At 37.6% G+C, this 17,922-nt stretch overlaps 3 protein-coding genes across 6 annotated transcripts; 1 reads left to right on the forward strand and 2 right to left on the reverse strand.

Annotated features, from left to right (window-relative positions):
- Positions 1–90: 90 nt before the first annotated feature.
- On the reverse strand, positions 91–3,773 carry LOC121795116 (DNA-repair protein XRCC1-like). Of its 3 annotated transcripts, none has more exons than XM_042193563.1 (8): positions 3,673–3,773; positions 3,176–3,363; positions 2,890–3,078; positions 2,384–2,495; positions 1,982–2,064; positions 1,611–1,703; positions 1,110–1,196; positions 91–559 (listed from the first exon to the last, which is right to left on the reverse strand). In XM_042193563.1, exons 2-8 carry the CDS (start codon positions 3,353–3,355, stop codon positions 239–241), a joined length of 1,065 nt encoding a protein of 354 aa, XP_042049497.1. In that variant the 5' UTR covers positions 3,356–3,363; positions 3,673–3,773; the 3' UTR covers positions 91–238. The 3 variants fall into 3 exon arrangements, with proteins under 3 accessions (XP_042049497.1, XP_042049496.1, XP_042049498.1); XM_042193562.1 differs by having other exon boundaries at positions 3,176–3,416; positions 3,673–3,767; XM_042193564.1 differs by lacking the exon at positions 1,611–1,703 and having other exon boundaries at positions 3,176–3,416; positions 3,673–3,767.
- A 1,775-nt stretch (positions 3,774–5,548) lies between these two features.
- Positions 5,549–10,027, forward strand: LOC121795096 (centromere protein C-like). 2 transcript variants are annotated; one of them, XM_042193541.1, is made up of 12 exons: positions 5,550–5,822; positions 6,332–6,543; positions 6,648–6,736; positions 6,830–6,932; positions 7,055–7,239; positions 7,347–8,273; positions 8,428–8,489; positions 8,681–8,768; positions 8,857–8,936; positions 9,141–9,228; positions 9,317–9,424; positions 9,688–10,027. In XM_042193541.1, exons 1-12 carry the CDS (start codon positions 5,664–5,666, stop codon positions 9,813–9,815), a joined length of 2,229 nt encoding a protein of 742 aa, XP_042049475.1. In that variant the 5' UTR covers positions 5,550–5,663; the 3' UTR covers positions 9,816–10,027. The 2 variants fall into 2 exon arrangements, with proteins under 2 accessions (XP_042049476.1, XP_042049475.1); XM_042193542.1 differs by lacking the exons at positions 8,857–8,936; positions 9,141–9,228 and having other exon boundaries at positions 5,549–5,822.
- A 150-nt stretch (positions 10,028–10,177) lies between these two features.
- On the reverse strand, positions 10,178–11,779 carry LOC121795131 (probable rRNA-processing protein EBP2 homolog). Its single transcript, XM_042193582.1, has 2 exons — positions 11,669–11,779; positions 10,178–11,213 (listed from the first exon to the last, which is right to left on the reverse strand). The coding sequence occupies exon 2, from the start codon at positions 11,197–11,199 to the stop codon at positions 10,327–10,329; it is 873 nt and encodes a 290-aa protein (XP_042049516.1). The 5' UTR covers positions 11,200–11,213; positions 11,669–11,779; the 3' UTR covers positions 10,178–10,326.
- Between the last annotated feature and the right edge of the window lie 6,143 nt (positions 11,780–17,922).

The raw sequence follows: 17,922 nt of genomic DNA on the forward strand, positions 1-17,922 counted from the left end.
TATATTATCACAAAAATACAATTTTGATTACACAATCTCCATTGGAGCGAGCCATTATTAAAATAAACCATCATTATATTGGGCCATATATTTTCTTACCTAAATTATATGATCATTCAATATTGAATTTAGAAAGAAAATGACAAATATTCAAAATCCACAAGCATATCATCAATTTTTCTTTCTCATACTTAAATAACTCAACTCAACCCTTGCTACCAATTCACAATACTGTTATTTAGAAAGAAGCAATAGAGTTAAAAGCTTGGTCTATTTCATCTTCTGTCATCTCGATCGTTGCATCGCTGTCATAAGAGTCATTTCCACCAGCTTTATCATTCTTTCTATCTTTCCTGCACTCGTGAATCTGTGGCTTTGTCATGCTTGGCGTATCATCGTGCTCCATATTCAGAAACTCGAGCTCGTATATCTGTTTGCAGGCCATGACTTCTCTACAAAGGTCTTCCTTGCTGGGAGCGCTGCCTGTGGAATCAACCTGTGCCAGCTGCTCGACTACACGAGGAAGGCAGCCCCATTGTTCTGTTATATGTTGGACGCCCTAAAGATGAAAATACCAACAAACGGAAACATTTCAATCAGAGGCCAGACACAAAAACTACAAACAGAAATTATAATTTTCATTAAGCACCAGCCTATTCAATACAAATCTGCAGTCATAGCATCATTTGTGGATTTGACCAAAACTGTAAAAGAAAATAAAAGATAACTTTGACATACTAGGAGCAACTACTCATAACTAAGTAAGAAACTGATTATGCGATGACCAGTGTGACGCTCAGCATATCTTGACAAGACAAATGAGCACAAAGATATTCAATAGTGTTTTAGAAACTTTTCAAAGATTAGCATACTTAAAAAAATTGTTCTGTTTGTCAATAATTCTATGAAAATCCCCATGCAATTCTCTGCTCCAATGATAGATATAGATGTGCTATAGCTGTCCAGAAACCAGTTGTATTCCGAGGTTAAAAAATGAAAAGAGCCAAAAAGATCAAATAACCATTTTTTCCAGAATCAAGTGCACAGGTTCACTGCCAAGGGGTATATATATAAAGGTGAAAATAAAATAACAAACCAAAAAGCGGTACCTGTCCTTGCTTGAGAGCATCTATAGCATCTTGTAAACAAGTCAGAATACCTTCGGAAGCTATCTTTTTTATCTCACTTGGACCTGGCTGCAGAGTTAAGTGGCGTATTATTTTAAGCAAACAAATCTTGAGTTAGATTTACAAAAAGTAAGCTAAGCTTTTAGCATGATATATTGATCCATAAATCCTTATGATGTGTTGATAACATATGCAACAAACATAATAGTAGCTTCAAAAACCATATGATGACACATAGTTTTGTCCAACATTTTCTTTTTGAGATCCCTTTACAATACGACTTTTAGTTACTGTAAGGGCAGGAAGAGTGAAAACATAAGAAGAAAGTAATCCAGAAGTTATTTCAATAACTTGTCATAAATCATCTCATCTTCAACAAATTATTCTTCTGGCTGGAAGCAAGCTATCAACTGCAAATAACTTTATGCCCTGAGAATGATAAAGCTCAATACAATTAAGATTTACTAAGAGATGACATTTTACTTTCTCTTCTTGGCTCTCCAGCCATGATACTGTTCTTTTGAGATCCTCAACAGCCCACTTCTTTGCTTTTGCGGGAGAAAAGCTTCCTTTCATCTGGTAAATGTATCAGGACATAAAATGAAGAACAAGACAGAAATGTGGATGAAACGTCAACTACTTATAAATTTATACAGCTGAAATTGTTACAAATGGGATATAAATATTTCCATCCCATCTTTTGTTTGACTTTTTGAATTGGAACAAAAAAATTCTGTCTCAGTTTAAGAAATTATTTTTCATAGGAGGTAATTGGGGATTCAGAAGAATGACCAAAGAACGATAGTGAGCAGCAGCCATTTTATCCTATACAGAAATGGAAACATTATAAATACCTTAGAAGTGCCAGTAGCCTTCTTTGAATGTACGCCAGTTTCTTTCTGATTTGAAGGTTTAGTGGATGAAAATGGCTCTACATCTGAAAGTAAGATATGACATTTAGTTGGGTAAAAAACCTCAGGGGTTGAGATCTAACCTAACCCATACATGTGAGAACTAAAGATGCAATTAGTGAACAAAACTGCACATTTGAATATCCCATATCAACCCACTAAAACAAGCATAATGGCTGTATAGTTCCCATTTATTCAAATAACACGCATCGACAATACTAGCATTATTTTAGATACAGAGTATAGCAAATGGGGTACAACGTGGCCATTACAGTTACTGGAAACTATCAAATGGGTGGTAAACATAATAAATACTACTATTAATATTATTGTTATTACGTAGACCTTTTCTAGCTTCATGGGAAATGCTTTGTCTCCTCCACGGTTTGCCAGCATGCAGTAGGAATGGCTCAATATCCACAAGTTTTCTTTGGCTGTAACACTCTGATATCCAGTCCTAAGCAAGATGAATAATTGTCACCATTGAAACATGAAGAAAACGAAGAAAGGATGACTGAATAATCATCCTATGTATTCAGCATCCAAAATAACCACTTGACATCCGCAATTTCAAGCAGTTTGAGAAACTGACAGATTAGAATTACAAGAACATTCTCAAACAAACCAACAAGTGACCACTCAAGAATTACTCAATAATCCAGTGTGCTTATGGTAACAAATTATACTCCGTGTTACATAAGTTTCAGGGAACTATGTCCATATTCAGAAGAACTGAAATACTTACATGAGTGGGTTAATAACTTAATTTCATAATCAATCAACCAAGTATAGCGAGCCGCATCCACACTACAACTGAAAACAATTATTGCTTGATGCAGAAAGTGTCAAACCTTGGATATAACAGTTCCACCCTCAGCTTGAACTTGCCTAAACTTTGGAGTGCTGGAAAATGCACACACTAAAAGGGTGCAGTTTGAGTTCCAATCAGGCTGATACTCAGCCCCCATCTCCAGCATCTGCGACCTCAAAACACCACGCTCCGGATTCACAAACCCGGACAGCACAAATGTCACCCCTTCCTACAAACATGATCATGAAGTAATTACTAAAATCAAAATCTATGTATATAAAAAAACAGAATAAAAGACACAATTTGAAATCAAATCAGAATAATACCATCAGCATTGAGAAATCTGAGGCGCCCGAGCCCGTAGCAGAGGCAGTTTCACCACTTTGGTCCTTCTTAGATTTTCCACGATTTGTTAGTTGTTTCGAATTTTCACTTTCATCATTTTCCTCTTCCCTTGAGCTCATCCAGGACGGCAAATTCCTTTTTCTTGAGTTTGATTCCGACATTATGATGTCTGCCCAAAAACCCCTCTCTCACTTTAATCAGTGCACAACATCAATTTAGAATCTACAAATAAGAAAATTCAGATTATCTTCAAACACAAAAACTGTGAATTATCATTTCTAATTTCTTGAATTCGGAATCATAATTAAAAACCAGGTGATCATATCCTGACAGCTGCTAACTCGAATTACAGTAATCAAACCAGCATGCACGATGAGTAATCATGGGGCTTTTGTGATTAACCAACGACTACAAACGATAAAATAATCAAAATGCAGAAAATACAAGTAAATAAATCATCAGAAGGCGTGCCTACTACCTCAACAGTAATACTTCGCCATTGACGGAAACTAAACAGCTTCTACCGCCCCTTTTGCATTAACAAGCTCAAAATGTGAAGGAATCAAGACTCTGTATTTCTCACAACGTGAATTTTTTTTTCAAAATATACTGTATTTATTTTATATGGGCTTTGTCCTAATTGGGTCACAGGTCTATAACTAACATTGGCCCAAAATAATTCTCCTTTATTTATCCTAAATTTAAATTATCTATAGTAAATAAACTCGACCAACCAAACTCTTGTTAATAAAAATTCATTTCGTTTTATTAAATTTAAAAGATCGTGAATTATGTAGTTACAAACAAATATAGAAACTGTATCACAATTCATATATATATATATATAGGGTTGCGTTAAAGATAGAACCATTCTTAAGTGTAGAACCTAGAACTCTACATATTTTATTCATTGGATGAGGAAAAAATGACGGTCAAGATTAAAAATCATACATATTAGACTATGTTTTCACGACATTCCGGACTCAACATGTGAAAAAACTCACATGTTGATGGAAGAATGAATGAAACAAAGAAGAGTCCATGCATGCTTTATTTTTTCACTTCTCTGCATTCACCCATTAATAATAGTTTTGGTTGTAATGGGAAGTTGCTGTGCAAATCAACACCATTGGATTAAAAGATCTAACGACCTCCGTTTGGCATTTGTTCTACGTTTAAGAATGGTTCTACGTTTAAGAATGGTTCTATCTTGATCACAATCCTATATATATATATATATATATATATATATATATATATATATAGGGTTGTGATCAATTGAGATTTTTTAGCCTAATTGAGAATTGAGATGCATTATTAGCCACTCACTTTTATTAAATGGGTGGTCCAGAATTTACCACATGGAAAATATTTTTACATTAATTAATTGTGAAAGGGCAAAATGGTAATTTCATCATACATTTTATTTAATAAATATTTTTTTATTTTTTTAAAAAAAATTAAATTTTTTTTTCGATTTTTTATTTTTTTTATTATTTTTATTTTTTTGTCAACTACATATACAATTCATGTCAACTACACACATATAATGTCAACTATATATACAATTCATGTCAACTGCACATATATAATGTCAACTACATATACGATTCATATCACCTATACACATATAATGTCAACTATAACCTGTTGACATTTTATGTGCAGGCTATTGACATTTGATGTGCAGGGCTATTGACATTTGATGTGCAGGCTACACATCGTAGTTGACATCGCGTGAAAATTAAAAAAATTAAAAAAAAATTAAAATTTTTTTTAAAAAATTTAAAAAAATAAAAAAAAATTAAAAAAATAAAAAAATAATTTTTTTTTAGTTGTTGACATTTTAATACGAGTTGTTGACATTTGATATTCTGGCTATTGAAATGAAATGACGATAATACCCTTAGTTGATATAATCTACTTGTAGTTGACATTTCAAAATGAGTAGCTGAAAATGCATCTCAATTCTCAATTAAGCTAAAAAATCTCAACCTAACAAGACCCTATATATATATATATATCTATAGATATATATATATATATATATATACTTGAAAAGTATGGGTGCAATTCAAACTCATCAAACACTATATATTCCACATATAAATATGTATAAGGTGAGAAAAGTATGGTCAATTTTTCATTTGTCTTTTATGATTGTATGATAGTAGTATAGTAGTTAGTGATTGTTGCAACAATTCAATAAAAAATTGCAACTTCTATTAAACTCATTTGTATCTAAGTTGAAATGAGTGGAGAATAATTGGAAAAATGGTTAATATAAGTACAATAATGCGTATTTTTTCGGGTGGAATAAAATGACAAAAAAGCGGTAGGGCAACCCGAAATCGTTACTGCGCTTCTAGAGATTTTTCAGTATCCCGCTCTTGCTCTTCTTCCCCCATATTCGAATTGATTTCTCAACCCACCTTCTCTCTCACACACAACACGCACAGAACCGGCGTTATGCCGAAGGAGGAGGAGGCGGCGGCCGGCTCATTCGACCCACTGAGTGGTCTCAGTGGCCTATCACTCTTTCCGCGCACGATTAGGGCCTCTGCGGAAGCTCCGGTGCCCTCCGATTCCATGGACCTAGGTTTCATCCACAATTTCATGAAGTCTCTGGTATCAACCTCTTTCTTTTACTCATCTTCAATTTTGTGTGATCGTCATGTATTCTAGCAGTCTTGAGCATTGTGTTTTGTGTATGGGGATATCGTTTATGTGCTTAGATGAACCTTTGCCCTTTTTTGGGTGCTGCATTTAGAAGTTTTGTGCTTCCTCTACTTTTGTAGTAATTGGTGGAGTTAGTTCTGTTTCTGTATGCAAATACACCAGTTTGACTATATGGAATGAAAATCAGCTTCTCACTTTTCGCATCTTAAGTGTGTTTTACAATCCTTTTCTTTGAAATTTCGTAGACAACTTCAGCTTCTACTAATAGACAAGTGATTGGTAGCAAACTGCTGGCAGCTTCGAATTATGCTAGTGGTTTGAAAATTCGACATGATTTCTTCGAATTTGGCATTTTATAAGTTTGTTAGTCCAACTCTTAGTAAACTAATGTGGAAACTTATTTGCAACAAGCATTATATCGAGTTTTTCCTAACTCCCTTTTGTGGGGCTCATGTTAGAAAGAGTTAAGGAGTCCTGAAAAGCTCATGAGTGAGGCGAAGAAAATTGTTGATGGTGGAGCAGATCTTCTATCTAATATTTCAAGTTACGCTATTAGTGTTGGTGTCACTAATGACAATGCGGCAAAAGCTAAAGACAAGCCACAAGAACGAAGGCCAGGTCTTGGGCTTGCCCGTAAGAAGGCTTCATTTTCTCTGAAACCAAGTATTAGGTGATGTTCTGGGGCTTACAATATCTAAGATTTCTATTTTAGTGCATCACTGAAGGATTTATGGGTTGATTATGACAAACAATGTACTTTTTCCTTCACTACAGTCACATTCCAGTCAATTTGGAGCCAGTTTTAGACATGGATTCGCTCCAAGATCCAGATGCCTTTTTTGATGCTTATGAGAGGACTGAAAGTAATTTTTGGGTTTCATCTGATTTGTTATCTTCATATTATTTGTTTCCTTGTATCTCTTGCTATACTGATATAATGTTTTTTACTATTGCAGATGCCAAAAAAGAGATGCAAAAACAACTAGGTGTCAGTGTGGAAAATATAGGCCTTTATAAACCATCATATAATGAACGCCGTCGTCGACCAGGAATTTTAGGGTATATTTGGATTTTTGTGTGTTGTATTCATTGTTTTGTGATGCAATAAACTGGTTTATAACTGATAAAGAAATATTTATCTAGGCTGCATTACATAATTGATAACTGCCTCTATATTACAGGAAGTCATACAATTACAAGCACCGCTACTCGTCAACGCCTTCAGAAAATGATGACATGTGGATGTCCTCCCAAGAGATAGTGTCTCAGGACATTCCAAGTCCACCTAAAGATGTGTTGCAGGAGAAGTTAATTGATCCTGGTGCTGATCCCAATCTCAGTGACGTGGAAGAAGTTGAATTGGCTGGTGAGTGGATCATGTTATAGTCAAAAGCATAGTTCAGATGCGGAAGGAGTATTTATTTCTGATTCTGCTTTTTGTTATCATTAATCATGTCTACTTTGGTCTATCAGAATCTATGAAGAAAACAGAGGGTGGAGACAATGCTATGTTGGAGGAACTGTTATCCTGTAATGATGATGATTTAGAAGGTGAGGGAGCCTTGAATATCTTGCAGGAGCGGTTGAAGATCAAAACTCTTGATATGGAGAAGCTGTGCTTCTTGACTGAACTGCCTGGTGTTGGAAGGGCTAGTGTTTTAACTTCACCAGGAAGTCGTCAAAAGCCTCGCAGGAGTTCAGTGGTTTTAGACAGTGTGCTCAAAAATTTGAATAAGAAACTTCCCATGGAACAAAAACAATTGGATAATCCAGCTGATCATCTATTTTCACCAACTCCTCCGAGAAATCTGTTTGGATCCATATCTTTATTGAAAAATAAGATTTTGCAGCCCAACCCTCTCAGAGACCCATTTTCACCACAGGAAATTGATCTGTGTCCGCACCCAAATTCTATTCCCACCAATCCCAACGATGAGCTACTTGGACAGGTTGATTTCCGGAAGGATTTAGGTCATGAGCTGGAATCACATGTAAAGTTTTGTCGTACTGAACCTGCAATGTCTGATATGGATTCTCAGCAAGTACTGGAAAATGTAGGTAATCTGCCAGAACAGTCTCTGAGTGAAAATGCAAGCATGCAAACAGAGAGTGGCAGTACTAAGGAACATGCATCTCCTGGACAGCTCAGGGATAAGCTAGTTGGACAGGCTGATGTGCCTAAGGAGTTGGGCATGTTTAATGAGATGGAATCAAATAAAGAGCTTCATAGCATAAATTTTACATTTTGTAATTTGGATGAACATCAAGCAAATGAAAATGCTGATGGTCTTGCTGAGCAGTTTGGAGATGAGAATGCAAGCATACCAAGCATGGATGCCAATAGTAGGCAAAATGAAGAACCAGATAACAGCAATGGAGAAGCTATGAATACTAATCACAGTAAGAACCTTTTAGTATGTCTAATATGTAGCTGTATAAGTTATGGCTTGTTTATGAGATGTTACTTGCTCCAGAGATAGAAGAGAATCATTTTCTGTTATCAGCTTTTTTTAATGTTAAATCCAATGTTGAGAAATATATACCCTTATGGCAGATGATAAGGAAGGCAAGGGTGATGCATCAACCAGACAACAAACTAATCCAGAACAACATGAGGTTGTTTCCCTTTTTTGTTAATTTCTTTTTCTGAATCTGCGCATTTTAGAACCTGCATTTGCTATGAAAAAAGACTAGTACAGTGGCCGTTGTATAATATCAGAGATGTGTGACAGTAATATTTGAAGATCTCGTCTTTATTATGGAACATGATTTTCCAAGTTTATTGGCTAACATTAAAGTTCTTTCAGGTGCATGCTGCCAAGCCGAAGAGAGGAAAACGAAAAGCTGGTGATAAACGTATCAGAGATGCACACCCCATGAAGAAAAGTATTGCAGGTGTTTATTTTTGTGATCGCCTCTAATGTAACATGTGCTAGCAATATTTTTTGCTTAGCTGATTCAGTATGTGCTGATGATATTGCAGATGCTGGTACATCATTTGATGATAAAGAAGGCAGGGGTGATGCATCAACCAGACTACAAATTAATCCAGAACAACACGAGGTTGTTTCCCTCTTTTGTTATATTCTTTTTTCTTTTTTTCTGAATCTCGCATTTTAGAACTTGCATTTGCTACAAAAGACTAGTACAGTGGCCGTTGTATAATAGTATCAGAATTTCATGCGTGACAGCAATATGTGAAGATCTTATCTTTATTATAAGAACATGACTTTCCCAGTTTATTGGCTAACATTAAAGTTCTTTCAGGTACATGCTGCCAAGCCGAAGAGAGGAAAAAGAGTAGCAGGTGATAAACGTATCAGAGATGCACACCCCATGAGGAAAAGTATTGCAGGTGTTTATTTTTGTGATCATCTCTAATGTAACATGTACCAGCAATATTTTATGCTTAGCTGATTCAGTATGGGCTGATGATATTGCAGACGGTGGTACATCATTTGAAACTGGAGTGAGAAGAAGCAAAAGAGTTAGGACGAGACCACTGGAATACTGGAAAGGAGAGAGATTCTTATATGAACGAGTTGAAGACAGTGAGTATTTTTTGTGTTTGCATGCTCATTGGATCCCTCAACTGCTACTGAAAATATCTGCTTCCCCATGAAACACTAACCTAACTTGTAGTATGTAAATAATCAATAGAATATAGCTCCCTGCTATCCAGAATGACTAAATTTCAGTCTTTACCTGGAAGCTAACATTTTTATATGTTCAGCAGTGAATATGCCTGATTTGTGACTTTAAATCGAGATCATCAGGCAACAGTTCCTTAATTGATGTATTTCTAATGTTGTAGGCTTGAAGTTGATTGGACTAAAATACATCTCTCCGGGAAAGGGTAACGAGAACCTGAAAGTGAAGCCATATATCTTATCGGAGAAGGTTGAATACAAGGAACTTCTTGATCTGGCAGCTCGCCATTGAGTGGGGTTAACATTTCAACCTGTACATCTTTTGTTGTATGAGAGGATTTGTTTGGAGATCTCTAGCAATCTTTTATTGACTCTAGTTATGTAATGTTTAAAAATCAATCAATCGAAATGCTATAAATTTTTTACTGAAAAAACTCTTATCATAGTTTTGGGATTTCCGTGCCTTTTCCTTCTCAATGTATATTTCATTTGTCTTCTCTTCCACTACGTCGATCATCCATTTCACTTGGAAATTGGAACAATCATTATTATTGTTTTAGTACTACTTAATTGGTGTTTGAAACAATGCAAACACACTAGTTGGTTGCCAAGAAAAAGGAAAATTACCAGATTAGAGATAAAAACAAACACAGATTGTCACAACAAAAAAAGTATAATCTTGCTTCAAAATAGTTGGAATTCAACTGTCTTCTCAAATATTAGAAGCTAAACTAGCCTCACAACAAGTTCATCATAATCATCACAGTACCTAAAAAGCCAAATACAATGCAACTCATTTATCTTCATACTTTTTGTTTCTTATTGCTTTGACGATAGCCTCTGAAATCCTCGGTGGTCTCAGCCGTGTTCTGCTTCTTCAATCCTTTCCTCCCTCCAAATCCATACTTCGAGTCCTTGCGTTCTCTGCCCTTCATCTTTTTATCAGATCCCTTCTTAAACTTCCCACCACCCTTACCCCCAGACCGATCTCCCGGAGCAACTCCCGGCCTCTTCTTACCCGACCTCTGAAACGCTTTCCCGTCTTCAAACGCTAAGCTCAGGTCACCATCCTTATCATCAGCAGCGAAACCACTCTGCTTCCTCAGCTTTCTCCAGTTCTTGACAGACTCTATGTCATCCTTCTTTTGCTTAGCCCTCTCCTTCTGCTTCTGCACTTGAATTTCCTTGGCCAACTTCTTGTTATCCCGAGCCTTCCTTCTCTCCTCGGCCTCCTCCATCTTCCTCTTCTCAGCCAAGATGCGGCTCTTCACCTTCTCCATGTGCGTGTCCGATTTAACCATCTCAGCATAGTAATCGGACGGCCTGAGGAAAGGCAGGTCCACCTCCTTCGACTGGAATTTCGTAAATGCCTGCCTTGCCCCCTCTAGTGCCTGTGTATAGAAAGCTAGCTCCCGGTTCAGATCATCATTCACATTCACCTCGTTATCTTGATCAATATCGAGCGACAACTTATGTATCCAATCCACACTCTCTGGCCAGCAGATATCTCCAAGTTTATCGAGCAAGCCAGCTTTGTTATATACAGCAGTCTTTGCAGGCTCGCTTAACTTCACGTCCCCATCTTCGTCCGAATCAGATTCGGACTCCGAAACAACAGGATCGTCATCTTCCATATCAAATTCAGTACTATTCAATAGTTCATCATTTTGCTTCATAGTTTTTTCTCGGTCTGTTAAATAGCAACCAAAATTCAATCATTCTACAGAATCAGTCGTAAACAATTTTAATACATATGATGTACAATCAAAGAGTTTCAAAATGAGAGGTCAATTATAATACACCAAAAACTAAAATCAACTGGAGAGTTATCCAAATAAAGAAAATTTCATGGTGCTAGCTAGATAGATTATCATAAACATCAAAACTTAACAGCTTCGTTATGAAATCAGCGTATTAAACACATTAATTAAAAAAACATAGCTGCAACCACAACACTTCACAAGCTACCAAAAATATCATTCCAAGCCACTTCATACGAGGAATACATAAGAGCAACACGGAAAACTCATTTTGAGTAAGAATTTCAAAATTGTTGACAATCGCAAAAATTGTTGAAAATTGCATTGAAGAGTCTTTGTTGTAATTAGAAAATAGGAAAATACAGAGAAAGAGGAAGGAACTTACCTGCACACAAATGGCGCAACGGAGAAGATGAAGAATTGCAGCGGCACGGAGAAATGAAGAAATGAAGGCGACGTCGGACGTATAGGGTTTTGATAGTATTTATTTGAGTGGGTTAAATTATGGGAAGGCCTTAGTTGGGCTTCAAAAAACTGATATGGACCTGATTAATTGAATTGCCCAATTAATATAATTATTTGTCCCACTAACTTATGGTTTACGTATTTGTGTGCTAATAAAATTAATCCACGCAATTAGCTTGATTTTAGAAATACTAAAATTAACAAAAGATTTAATTGTGATAACTGGGTTTAATTGATTTAATTCAATGGATTGTGTTATTTAATTGGATTCACTCAATAGAATTACTTTATTTGTGTTAATTTGATGGACGTGTTATTTAATGGACTAATTATATTAGAATGAGTATGTATTTTAAGAGAAAAAAAATAATGCAACCATGAAGAAATATGACATGTAATAATTGCAAAAATATGATTGCATTATAAACTGAGGGCTTGACTGGTAGGCCGTAAAAACAAAGAAAAGATCGAAAAATTCACTGTTGTTCTTCCTTCTCCCACGTTTGGTAGCCCTGAAAATTTTCGACGGACCCGATAGAAAATAACCGAGTTTCACTCGAATTGGGATAACTATCGGCGACTGAGGCAAATCACTATCGGCTAAATTGGGTGGTATAAGGTTTTCTCAATTTCTCTGAAAATTTAAAAGCAAGTTTTATGGAGTACCTAATTTGCCCTCCTACTTCTCCAACTACAAGCATAGATCGACATCTCTTCGACCCAAACACACGCATTAGTGGCGGCGATTTCAACTACTAGAGATAAAAATAAACCTATACATTCTTCATAGGTCTGGGGAAAATTTGGTCATCAGAAACAATTTACACTGCAATTTTTTTTAAGAGTAAAGTACTATTTTGGTTCTAAAAATATGACCGATATACGAAATTGGTCAAGAATATTCACTTTTTGAAAATCGAGTCCTAAACAAATGAAAACGTCGTTGGATCGGTTAGTGAAATTTTGATTAAATTAGAATATTAATCTATGATTAATTAAAATAAAATAAAATGGAGATGGGATGAAAGAGAAGAAGAGAGATAAAAGTGAATTTTCTTATTCTTTTTATTTTCTATTTTATTTTATTTTAATTAATCATTGATTAATATTCTAATTTACTTAAAATGTCACTAATCGTCCGTTGACCATTAGTTTTTTACGGAACCGTAAAAAAATACCGATCAGATGATGATTTCATTTGTTTAGGACTCGATTTTTAAAAAGTGAATGATATGAACCAACTTCGTATTTCAGTAATATGGACAAAAATGGCATACTACTTTAACTACTTTTTCTTTCTACCTCTCTTCATTTACCAATTGTGCATTAAAACTTGTGTTCAACAAAAAGTGCACACTCTTATGGAATATAGAGAATATTAATTTTGAAATAAAGTAAAGCATTACCCAATAATTTTCTATCGATAGACTATCATATAACGTGTTCTTTAAGTTATACCATCACATAGAAACCCAACAGTTAGAATAAAGTCTAGTTTTGCTTAAGATTAAGAATTCAAAAGCAAAGTAAGAAATATATTTTTAAAAGAAAAAGCTTTGTGATCTAAGAAAATAAATAGACCAAAATGTTAGTAGAACAAGTTAAGTTGGCTTCAAATCATAGTGAGAACATATGGTTACCTTGGCAGCAGCTAACGTGGCGAGCTTCGTCTCCATGAAGCTCGGCCGTGATGTGAATAACCAATACAACTACGAGACATGGTGCGAGCAGATGATGTGCCTTCTCAAAAGCCAGGACTTGATGGAATTTATCGATGACACACTTATCCCACCTGAAAACCGCGATGGCGCGTGGAGGTGGACCAATTGGCTGATCAAGGGATGGATTCTTGGAGCGCTCAGCGATGATGTTATTACAACTGTTCTTGATTTGCGTTGCACAAGGGCCGTGTGGATGAAGCTCAAATATAACTGTGGTGAAGCAAACCATATCCCACATCGGAGAATGAATAAGAGTTGCAAGCATATAAATGGGCTACCCCAACTCCATTAGTATGGGGCTTTTTGGGGAGTACCCCAAGAGCAAAACCGTGAGGGCTTTTGCCCAAAGTGGACAATATCATACTAATGTGGAGTTCGGGTGTGCACCACCGATACTCAACAGTGGTATCAGAGCCCTGGTTCAGGGGCTGAGCCTGTGTGGCTCGGGGTTCGGTGGGTTGCGCTTGCAAGTTCTCCGATGTCTCTGCGTGAGCTCGACCAAGACTTGTGGTGACCTAGTGACCTGTAACATGGGGGCACAGACATGTGGTCTTGGTCTGGTGGTCTTGGTTTGAGGGGAGGATTGTGGTGAAGCAAACCATATCCCACATCGAAGAATGAACAAGAGTTGGAAGGATTGTGGTGAAGCAAACCATATCCCACATCGAAGAATGAACAAGAGTTGCAAGCATATAAATGGGTTACCCCAACTCCATTAGTATGACTCCTTTTTAGGAGTACCCCAAGAGCAAAAGCCTAGTATGAGGCATTTTGGGGTAGTATGAGGCCTTTTGGGGAGTACCCCAAGAGCAAAACTGTGAGGGCTTTTGCCCAAAGCGGACAATATCATACTAATGTTGAGTTCGGGTGTGCACCATCGATACCCAACAATAACTTTTCTAAAACCCTGTAGGAAAAACATGTAACATGTGGGAAATTAGAAAGGTCTCAAAACCTTTCCTTTCCTAAGTCTTTTGGCTTTTCAACGTCCATGTGTTTATGAGGTGCCTTAAACCCGAGACCTCTCGTGTGGCCACTCCTAGCCTATAAATAGGTGGAGTCTTGAGAGTTGAGAACACAACACAATCTACAATCATTCTCTCTTCTCTCATAGCTCAAGCACTCTAGTTCGCATCTTAGGAGCATTGCATTGCTCGGTTCTCGCCTCCAATTCAAGTTCGCCGGAGCCTACGAGTTTGAGGTGCTTCAACTCGATAGGAGGAAAGTCGTTTCATCTTTGGGGACATTACGCCAATCCGTGAGCACTAGCCGGGGCGTATTTCGTCTTGCGGAGAGAGGGTCACCTCGACTCGACTTAAGAAGACTATAGTTTGCATCTCTTTACTTTCGTTGTTTTTTATTTGTTACATTTACCTTCCAGCTTTGTGTTCTTTGTAATAGCAAGGGTTGCCAGTGTAAAGGCCACTATATTTCCAACAATCGCAAGACGAAATACTATACTCTTGCTGAAATCATGTCGACTGAAGCTGGAGGGAACGGAAACAACACCATTGGATCGTCTTCTGCTGCCGTTAACACCTCAATGTTGGCACCTGTTTCGACCTCAAGGGTCATGGCTCAAGCTGAGAAGCCTGAAAAATTTAAAGGCTTAGAATTCAAACGTTGGCAACAAAAGATGTTGTTCTACCAAACTACGTTGGGTGTTGCCAACTTCCTCAAGGAGGATGCTCCAACTGTACCTGAGGAAGAGACGGACTTTAATGTTCGAGCTGCCTATGATGTTTGGCATCAAGGAGATTTCTTGTGCAAGAATTATATCTTGAACGGCTTAGAGGATAGTCTCTATTCTATCTTTGCCGAGGCTAAGACCTCCAAAGTGTTGTGGGAGGCTCTTGACAAGAAGTATCGCGTCGAGGACGCTGGTACAAAGAAATATGTAGTCGCAAAGTTTTTGGACTACAAGATGGTGGACTCTCGTTCAGTGGTGGCGCAAGCTGAAGAGTTGCAAATCATAGTCCACGATGTCCATGCTGAAGGGATGGCCCTGCCAGACCAGTTCATTGTTTCTGCAATGATCGAGAAGCTTCCTCCGTGCTGGATGGATTTCAAGAACTATCTAAAGCACAAGAGAAAGGAGATGACGACGGAAGACCTAATAGTCCGTCTTCGTATTGAAGAGGACAATAGGCGGTACCATCAGAAGTCGGGAGGGACAGAAGTCGCCAAGGCAAATCTGATGGAGAAGGGACAATCCTCCAAACGTCCCCGCCCGAGCGCAAAAGATAAGAGCAAATGGAAGGAAACTGTTGGCAGAAAGTTTGAAGGCAATTGCTTCAACTGTGATAAGTCGGGCCATATGGCGAAGGACTGCCGAAAGCCTAAGAAGATGAAATTCAAGAAGAGTGCTCAAATGGTCGAGAGAGACTTCAACGATGATGATCTGGCTGCTGTGGTTTCTGAAGTGAACCACATTGACAATCCGAAAGCTTGGTTTGTTGACACCGGAGCTACTGTGCATGTGTGCTCCGATCGTAGCCAATTTTCGACCTACAAGCAAGTCGAAGGGAAGAAGCTCCACATGGGCAACCAAGACTCGTCTGAAGTCATTGGCATGGGTGAAGTGAAGCTTTTAATGACATCTGGTCGTGAGCTAAAGCTGAGGGATGTGCTGCATGTCCCAGACATCCGTAAAAATCTTGTTTCTGGTAGTTTGCTTGTTAGTCATGGCTTTAAGCTAGTGTTTGATTCTGACAAGTTTGTTTTATCTAAGTTTGGTACTTTCCTTGGAAAAGGTTTTCTTTCCAATGGTTTGTTCAAACTCAATGTAATGGCCAAGGGCCGTGTACCGAATCAAGTGAATGATAATAAGAATGCTTCTTCTTCTTACTTGCTTGAGTGCTCCGATTTATGGCATTGTAGATTAGGACATGTAAATCTAAATGCTATAAAAAGATTAGTAAATCTTAATTTACTAAAAGTAGATAAGTTTAACTCACAAGAAAAATGTGAAGTCTGTGTTGAAGCAAAAATGACCAAGCTACCGTTTCGCTCGGTAAAACGGAGCACAAAACCTCTAGAGTTAATCCATACAGACGTATGTGATTTAAAATTTGTGCAAACTAGAGGTGGTAAAAAGTACTTCATCACATTTATAGATGATTGCACAAGGTATTGTTACATTTACTTATTAAGAAGTAAAGATGAGGCAATTGAAGCGTTTAAAGACTTAAAAAATGAAGTCGAGAATCAACTTAATTGTCGAATTAAGTGTGTTCGAAGTGATAGAGGTGGTGAGTACGTAGCCCCGTTTGCAGAATTATGTCATGCAAGTGGTATAATTCACCAAACAACGGCTCCATATTCTCCCCAGTCAAATGGAGTTGCTGAACGAAAAAATCGAACACTTAAAGAGATGATGAATGCTCTGTTGATTAATTCTGGTTTATCCCAGAACATGTGGGGGGAGGCTGTGTTAACAGCGAATCATATCCTGAATAAAATTCCACTAAAAAATAGGGATGTGACTCCTTATGAGTTGTGGAAAGGGAAGAAACCTTCATATTCATACCTCAAAGTGTGGGGGTGTTTAGCGAAGGTAGAAGTGCCACCTCCGAAACAAGTTGCAATAGGCCCTAAAACAGTCGATTGCATCTTTATTGGCCATGCACTTAATAGCAGTGCCTATCGTTTCCTAGTCCATAGGTCAGCTGTGCCTGGCGTGGCTGAAGGAACAACGATTGAGTCAAGGAATGCTATATTCTTTGAGAATGTTTACCCTTGCAAGAGGCAAGAGGATCGTTCTAGTGAAAGAATGATGGATGAATCCACTAGTTCTAATCCTCCAAAAAGGACGAGGTCAAGTCCTGAGGATGTTGAACCAAGACGTGGTAAAAGAGTTAAAGTTGCTAAAACATTTGGTCCTGACTTCATAACTTTTATGTTGGATGACGAACCAAAGTCATTGGCGGAAGCTCTGTCTGGCCCAGACGCGGCGTGGTGGCAAGAAGCTATCAACAGTGAAATTGAATCCATCATGAGAAATAACACTTGGGTGTTAGTAGACTTGCCTGAAGGCTGTAAGCCTTTAGGGTGCAAGTGGATTCTGAAAAGGAAATATAAGCCCGATGGTACTATAGATAAGTACAAAGCTCGCCTAGTTGTCCAAGGCTTTAAGCAGAAAGAAGGGCATGACTTTTTTGATACCTATTCACCTGTTACGAGAATCACTTCCATTCGGGTGCTTCTTGCGATTGCTGCTTTGCACAATCTTGAGATTCACCAAATGGATGTGAAAACTGCGTTTCTGAATGGTGATCTGGAAGAAGAAATATATATGGAACAACCCGAAGGGTTTGTTGTGCCTGGGCAAGAGCGTAAAGTATGCAAACTGGTAAAGTCATTATATGGGTTGAAGCAAGCACCATTACAATGGCATTTGAAATTTGACAACGTGATGTTGGCAAATGGATTCACTATCAATGAGTGCGATAAG

This window comes from Salvia splendens, chromosome 3 (genome assembly GCF_004379255.2).
Source record: "Salvia splendens isolate huo1 chromosome 3, SspV2, whole genome shotgun sequence".
Lineage (NCBI taxonomy): Eukaryota > Viridiplantae > Streptophyta > Magnoliopsida > Lamiales > Lamiaceae > Salvia > Salvia splendens.

Coding starts and splice junctions, on each gene's coding strand:
- LOC121795116 (XM_042193563.1), bottom strand. CDS start 3,355: ATGTCGGAATCAAACTCAAGAAAAAGGAATTTGCCGTCCTGGATGAGC. Junction 1,704..1,981: donor AGGCTACTGGCACTTCTAAG/GTATTTATAATG, acceptor TACATTTACCAG/ATGAAAGGAAGCTTTTCTCC. Junction 1,197..1,610: donor TGGAGAGCCAAGAAGAGAAA/GTAAAATGTCAT, acceptor TTAACTCTGCAG/CCAGGTCCAAGTGAGATAAA.
- LOC121795131 (XM_042193582.1), bottom strand. CDS start 11,199: ATGAAGCAAAATGATGAACTATTGAATAGTACTGAATTTGATATGGAA.
- LOC121795096 (XM_042193541.1), top strand. CDS start 5,664: ATGCCGAAGGAGGAGGAGGCGGCGGCCGGCTCATTCGACCCACTGAGT. Junction 8,937..9,140: donor TTAATCCAGAACAACACGAG/GTTGTTTCCCTC, acceptor AAGTTCTTTCAG/GTACATGCTGCCAAGCCGAA. Junction 9,425..9,687: donor ATATGAACGAGTTGAAGACA/GTGAGTATTTTT, acceptor CTAATGTTGTAG/GCTTGAAGTTGATTGGACTA.